This window comes from Pteropus medius, unplaced genomic scaffold (assembly GCF_902729225.1).
Source record: "Pteropus medius unplaced genomic scaffold, Ma_sr-lr_union100, whole genome shotgun sequence".
Lineage (NCBI taxonomy): Eukaryota > Metazoa > Chordata > Mammalia > Chiroptera > Pteropodidae > Pteropus > Pteropus medius.
The window spans coordinates 4472024-4479457 of record NW_024342469.1 but is presented as its reverse complement, the minus strand read 5'-3'; the positions used below and the strand labels follow the sequence as shown (position 1 = coordinate 4479457).

Here is a 7434-nt window from a genome sequence, read left to right as displayed (position 1 = left end):
GGTTGCAGGGCTGACCGGTGTCCTGCGGTGCCCTGGCGAGGGGGCTCGGCCGGACAACTAGTCGAGGGCTGCTGGTACTGGACGTGTGGAACCCTGGGGAGCAAAATGATGGTGACTCACCGAGGAACGGGGTGGGCGGGAGGGAGGGGGCCGGGGCCCAGGCTTCCGCAGGGGAGAAGGGACCCTCATTCTCTGCAAATCTCTGCTTGATTCTTGGAAGTTCTCTTCAGGGCTCCTGGGTTTTTTCAGAACTTCCTAACCTCGGTGGACGAGACACTTAGTGAGCACCTACTGGGTGCTGGGCCCTCCGCCAGCTGCTTGTGCAGGTACCATGTCCGGTGACCAAAAGGCTCTGGGAGGGCGGTTTTAGCATCACATGTTTACAGACAAAACACCGAGGTCGGGAGAGGTCGCAGCTGCTCGCGAACCCGGCCGTGAGACCGGCCTGCGCGGTTTCTCTCGCTCGCTCGCTCGTTTGCTCACGCATCGTTTTATCCGTCGGCTCCTCACTCAGCTCAGACGCAGGACGAGGCTGTGTTGGGTGCTTTGATGAGAGGAGCCAGGGAGTCGTAGAGGTGCCTGACCCAGGGAGTCGTAGAGGTGCCTGACCCAACCTGGGGAGGTCGGGGGAGGCGTCCCCCAGGCCCTGAGCTGGAACCAGTGTGTCGGGCAGAGGGAACGGCGCGTGTGAAGGCTCAGAGGTGGCATCCGGGGGTGGCAGGGAAGCGGGAGTCGTGAGCTTGGCCTGAGCGGTGCGGGGGGTGTCGGGGCCGGGCCGGGGCTTTACCCGAGGGCAGCAGGGTGCCCCCGGGGGCAGTCAGTGTGTGGGAGGCAAGGCCTTGGTCAGAAGAGTGTTTCAGGACATCGGTCTGGAGGCTGGCGTGGCGCTGACCTTGGCGATGCAGCGGGAGGAGGCCGCGAGAGAGCCATGGGGCCTGGAGCCGCAGGCCTGGGTCTCAGCTGTCCACACGGTCGGCGTCTCGTAGCTCCTGCTGCTCGGCACCATGGGTCCTTTTCGAGAGCCCTGGCCTGACTGGACTCGTGGCACCTGAGAACCACCGCGTACATGCCTTTGAGGGGCAAACGGAAAGAGAAACCACGTCGTGAAAGAATGAGACTTTTGCAAAGTGAGCCCTGAACGGTGGAGGGAGGTTTTCAACCAGCATTTCTCCCCCGTCTCAGGCTGGGCTGACTGGGATCTTTGGGGGGTGAGGGGGGCAGGCGCAAGGCTCACTTCATCCCCTTGTTACCCAGCGAGGAAGCGGAGGCACATGAGGGGCCGAGAGCCGCGACAGTGGACGAGACGCTGCTCCCTCTGCCTCTGTCCCCTTTCCCCAGGTCTGGGCGTGGCTGGCTCTTTCTCAGCATTTGCTTTGGCGGTGGCTGTCACCTCTTCGGACTGGCCTTTCTCCGTCACCCAGCTTAAAGCAACGGCCTTTCTCTCCTCCATCACTTGTCCCTCTATCGCGCTGTTCTGCCTTCTTCCAGGCACATATCCTGATCTGAAAGCACCTTTTCGATTTACTTATGTTTTCTTTATTGTCCTTTCCCTGTCCCCTCCCCAGTTCCTTGAGGGCGGTGATCTGTTTGCTTTTTTTACTGCTCTTTCTGGCCCCCGGAGCCGTGACGGCTCGCAGGGCCCAGGTGATACGTGCTGAAGAAGTAAACGCATTAATCAGTTCATTCCACTCTCCTCTGCTGGTTCCATTGCTTTCCCGTCCACTGTGCGGGCGCCGGTAGCCCAGCGGGGTGGGTGACTTGCTCAAGGCCACTCCGCTGGATGGAGCCGGGGTGGAAGCCCGGACACCGGCCCCAGCGGGCCCCAGCACCCACCCCGCTGCCTGCGTGTGCGTTGTTTCGTGGGCCAGGTGCACACGCCTCCCAGCGAGAAGCTGTTTGTCGGGGATGCTGCTCTCCCTCTGGATCGGCTACGTTCTCTGCACGGTGGCTGACGCTGCCGCAGCTCCATAAATATTAAACGGGTATTAAAGGAAGGCTCTGCATTCCCAGTTTCCCTGATTTCTCTGAGCGGGGCCCGTTGCGAACCCCCTTTATGTGAAATGCAGCATTTCACCGCCGAGGGCCTCTCGGGATGCCTTGCCGCCTGCTTCTCCTGGCTGCGTCTGCCGGCACAGAGCGGCTCTCCCCCAGCCGCCAGCCCACACAGGGCGCGCAGGCGCCTGCTTCCAGGGCCAGCGGTGGGTGGCAGCCCCTGGGACCCGCCTTCCACAGGGGCTGTGCCCAGCCTGGCCAGCCTCCTCGCAGGCTTGTGGGGTGGGGACTGGGGAGAGCGGCGATGACTGTTCAACCTTTAGCCGAGCCCTCTTGACTCCTACCCTCTGCCAGGCCTGTGCTGGCACCAGGGACAGAGACTGGCAAGACACATACTCCGTCTGTCCCTCCCTTCATCCCCCATCCCTCCTTCCATCCCCCATCCCTCCTTCCATCCATTCACTGATTCAGTATTCATGGAGTATCTGAGAGAGGCTCTGGGTGACAATGATAATAGAATCATGGTAATAGCTAACATTTATTGGGCACTTACTGTGTGCTGGGCTCCGTGATAAGCAGTTTACATGTGCCACCTCACTAATCTTCACGACTGTATGAGGTCGGCCCTAGGCTTCTCTCCATGTTGTGGATGAGGAGCCTCTGGCTGGTTAAGCCACTTGCTCAGGGTCCACGAGTCACGAGTCCTCATCAGGGGATTTCGAGCAGGGATGCGATGCGGTCAGCTCTCATAGAGAAAATTCTGGCTCTCTAGGGATCCCGGAGCGGTCCCCTTTGCTCACACCTGACACCCGTGTATGTACCACAGATGCCCCAGTCCCTGGGCAGCACCTGCTCACAGCAGGGCCCCGATATGCAGGTATCTAATGGAACCGAATAGCGATTCTAATAGTAACAGCGAATATTAGCTGGGCGCTTGGTATCTGCCGGGCGCCGTGCTCAGAATTCCCGTTTATTTAACCTGCACAGCTGCCTTGGAAGGTGGTGTTCTTATTTTTAATCCCATTTTCCAAAAGAGGAAACTGAGGCTCAGAGAGAGTAGGAAGTACACTGCTAGAGCTCAAACACCTGTTCAGGTCTGGGCCGTCGGAGCCCTGACCACGGAGTCTGCTGCTAAGGCCTCCCCCAGGGTTTAGAGACAGGGAGGCAGGTTTGTGGGTCCTGGCTCAGGACAACCGACCTGCCATCTCAGAGGCTGGCTGCACCCCGTCCCCTGGGGATGCCCGTTCACTTAGAAGCAAGCGCGTCCTGCGGGGAGAAGCAGGTATTTTTTGTCGTTGTTGTCTTCTCAGTAGGAGATGTGGGGACTGTGTTAGGGGTCAGGATGTGTTTTCGGGGCTGGGTGGGCGAGGAGAAGGAGGCGGCTATTTATTGCACCTCGTATGGGCGCGATCGTCGCGATTTAAAAAAAAATTAATAATCCGTTTCTCCTTCGCACATAATTAAAATGTTCTCCAGCCTCTAATTTTTGTCATTTTCCTAATCCAATTTGTTTTCTGACTGGGCCGATTCTTCGTCCGTGCGCGGAGAGCAAAGGGGATTTTTCTTCATTTGGCGTGACAGGGATATGACGGTCCGGGGTAGTTTAAATTATGTTATTTTCTCCATGGTTAAATGCAGTGCAAACGGAACCATCGGAGAGTCTTAATGACCAGACACAGAAACAAAACAAAACAAATCGTCTAGCATTTCTTATTTGCTCAGTTTAAAGAAACGATTATGGAACAGAGTGACGAAAATAGATGGTCTTCGTAAGGACGCGTTGGCCGGCGTGTCCGGCGTGTCCGGCGTGTGAGTGTGCCGGGCAGGATGGTGGATTTCACGTAGCTGAGTTGGAATCAGTCTAAGGGACGTTTCAGTCCGGTATCTACGAATGCAAACCCCACTTTCCAATGAAAGAAGGAAAAAAAAAAGGTAGCATCACAAGCTGCGATTCTGAGTGGATTCAGGCTTTGACAGAGTTCCTGAAATCTTTGTGAGGCGTCGGGAAGGGTTTTTAAAGGTAGATCGCTGCCCCCCACTTCCTCTTCCACCCGGTCACCCCCTGAGCGGGGTTGGCGGTTGGCAGTCTGTCTGGGAAAATCCCTTCTCAGGGCGTTGCTCACGTATCTTTAGGTGAAACCGATGTCGAGGAAGGAATTTGCGCCCGCGCCGTCCCCACCTGCTTGGGCTTGCAGGGGCGTGGGTGTGGGGCCGTGCGCGAGGGGGTGTGTTTGGGGGTCTGAGGGGAGGGGATGGGGTTGGGGGGAGAATCTTTCCTATTCCCCAATTCTGAAAAGCGAAACTCACCTTGCCTCTTTGCAGAATATCAGCCAGTGTCCTGCCCCATCTCATGGTCACCCTGTGGGCTCAAGGAGGATTTTGTTGAAGGCAAAAAAATAAAAAATAAAACGTCTAAGTGTTGAAACGTTTGGCCCAGGCATGCATCCGTCCTCAGCGCTGTGGGTTTTTTGTTTATTTTTTTATTTTTTTTAATCCCCTCCCTCATTTTCCTTTTTCTTTTTACCAAAGTATATTCATCAAACTGCTGAGTTGGAAAGATCCGTAATGAGTTTTTGAGCTGTGCGACTGTGTTTTCTCCCCTCTCCCCCCTCCCTCTCCCTCTTTCTAAATCTTCATCTGACATTAAATAAAGCAAATCCCAAACAGATTAACTGTCGCACGGTTCTGCTCCGTCTCCTCAGTCTGTTCGCAGGTCTGGCACAGGGCCGGGCGGCGGTGGCGGCGGTGGCGGCGGTGGCGGGAGATGCCCGGGCGGCCAGCAGAGGTCCATGTGGCACGCTAGGTGGGATCCCGGTGTCCTGAAGGCAGAGGCCCTGGCCCTCCTGCCCTGTGGCCTGGGCATGGCGTTCTCTCAGACACACGTGATGGCCGCTCGGAGGCACCAGCACAGCCGGCTCATCATCGAGGTGGACGAGTACAGCTCCAACCCCACCCAGGCCTTCACCTTCTACAATATCAACCAGGGCCGCTTCCAGCCTCCGCACGTGCAGATGTAAGTGGCTGGCTCGTGGCGGGACCGGTGGGGACGCGAGGTGCGGGTGGGGACGGTGCCCGGGTGGGCTCACGGGCTGGGGCGCCTCCGGGCTTTTGGGCCCCACCTTTGCGTACTTGTCGACCGAACCGGTTCCGGAGGCCCAAGATCACCAGGGCTGCGAGTTGGCAGGGACGTGTGAGCAGCTGCAGAGCGATGGCCTGTGGGCTGATTCTGGCCCAGACTCTTGTTTCGTTGGGCCTGGAGAATGTTTTACAAATATTTAAAAATGAGGGGATCACACATAAAAATCCAGACTTCTGGCTTTGCTTTTCAAACCCAAAAGTTCTGGCAGCCCCAGGCCTACACATCCTGGTGACACCCTTGGGGGCTGAGTTCTAGCTGCCCCCGCTTGGTGTTTGGGTTGGAGACCCCTTGTCTAATTCACGTTCTTCATGGTACGGATGGGGAGACTGAGGCCTAAAGCGGGGAAGGGACTTGCCACAGGCCTTAGGGCAGATTGGGACCCTGGTCTTGGGCTGGCTGTCCGGCCTTCCCTCCACCCCTCTCTTTTGTCCAGTGGCCTCCTCCGCTTCCTGGTACTTCTGTTGAAAAAGCAGAGATGCTTCCCAAAAGGAATGGGGGGCTCTGCCGCGTGTACTTTGGGGCTGGTGGAAGGTACTGGGGTGCCCTGGTGGCAAGGCTGTGACAAGAGCTTGGTCCTGGGCTTGGTCCCCGTGTGCCTGGGGGAACCTTTCCTCTCCCTGGATCCCTTCTGGGGTCAGGGGAGGTGCCGGGGGCCCAGGGTGGAGGTGGATGAATCCTGGCCCCGCCCTGGCGGCTCCCAGCGTTCCTGGAAGACCCTCCTCCTTCATCCCTGCGCTGCAGGCTCGCCTGGTGGGGAGACGGAGGCCCAAACAAGTGAGGTGGCCCACACGCGTGCCCAAGCTGGCCGGGAGCTCAGGCTGCCCAACCCGGCCTGGGGCTCTCGCTCCACAGTCAGCTCCCTTCACTGTGGTGTCTGTGGATGAACGTGCCTCTGCCCAAGAGTTCAGACATTTGTTTGCTCACGGGAACTTCTCTCGGTCCCTTTGGGGTTTCTCTGTGCTGGGTCTGGGCCACTGATGAGCCCCTAAGGAGGAGGAGATGGACGGCCCCCCAGTGACAGCACAGGGAGGTCAGAGGTGTGATGGGGGTGCCGCTGTGTCTGGAGCAGCCCCGACTTCCTGTGACAGCACAGGCCCTACTTCCTCCAGGGCCACGAGCACCATTTCTAGGGAGCAGTGGCAGGCGGGGTCCTAGCGGCTGTCTCTTTGGGGAGATGAGAATCTGGCACCTGGACCACTTAGAGAAGCAGCTGTGAGGGTTTCCGGCCTGGGCATGGGTGGGCGGGGTGCTGCCTCTCATTACCGTACGGTTCTTTTGGGACTCATCCCTTGTTGTACCCTTGAGACCCATCCTCTGTTGCAGAGGGTGGCACAGGGGCACTATGCATGGGAGAATAGGCTCTGGAAGGTGAGTGGGCACCGGGCCTGGGCACCCCCTCTTCCTGTCACACTTGCCCTGGAAAATGCCCGTTTCTGTGGGGGCTGTGGGGCTGGCGTCATCAGCAGCTACCTACTTTATTTTCTGGAAGGTTTCTACTTGGGAAGCTGCCTCCAGTCTCCATTTTGGGGTCACAGTGGTGGACTCTGGAAGGACACAAGGCCCTGGGGTGCAGGCATGCTGCTCCTTAGCCTCCGGGGGCTGGAGGCCCAGCAGGGCTGCCGTGGGGGTGGTGGGATGCCCTCCCAGGCCAGGCTTTCTCTTCTTTTGGTGGGGTTAACCCTCCGGGCCTGACAGTGACCATGCCTGAGGTCCCCAGATGCCAGGCTGGACTCCTGTCCTAGAAGGAATAAGCGAAGAGCCCCAGGCCCTCAGGCAGAGAGCAGTGGGGTCTGTGTGGATGGATGGATGGATGCATGGATGGATGGACGGACGGATGGATGGACCCACGCGCAGGTCCATACAGAGGGTCCCCGGACACAGTGCATAATGTCATAATACCATGTAGTATCACACAAAGCCGTCGTTTACGATGCCCCGCCTGGGCCTGGCAGCCCTGGTCCCAGAGCAGAGCTAGGGAAACCAGAAGTCACAGGACAGGAGGGCCAAGGGGCTGAGGAAGGACCCTCTAGCTTCTAGGTTGAGACCCAGAGGATGAGTGGGGGACAGCAAGTTGGGAGAGGGTTGGGAGAAGGGGGCATCTGAGGACAGCAGAAACACCCAGCTGGACAGAGGGTGCCTTGAACAGGAGCCACACGGGCTGTGTCCTGAGCAAGGGCAGTGAGTGACCAAATGGAAGAGGGTGATTTCTCTCATTTAACCCATGAGCAACTGCAGGTTGTTCATCCATCCATCCATGCATCCATGCATTCATGTATCCATCCATCCATGCATTCATCCATCCA

The 7434-nt window shown here is 58.0% G+C and overlaps 1 protein-coding gene across 1 annotated transcript in view; it reads left to right on the top strand.

The window, feature by feature from the left end:
- Positions 1–4877: 4877 nt before the first annotated feature.
- Positions 4878–7434, top strand: part of MPPED1 (metallophosphoesterase domain containing 1) — a 60747-nt gene continuing 58190 nt past the window's right edge. The window contains exon 1 of the mRNA XM_039863014.1: positions 4878–5005. Coding sequence (XP_039718948.1) covers positions 4878–5005 — 128 coding nt within the window. The remainder of the gene's footprint in view (positions 5006–7434) is intronic.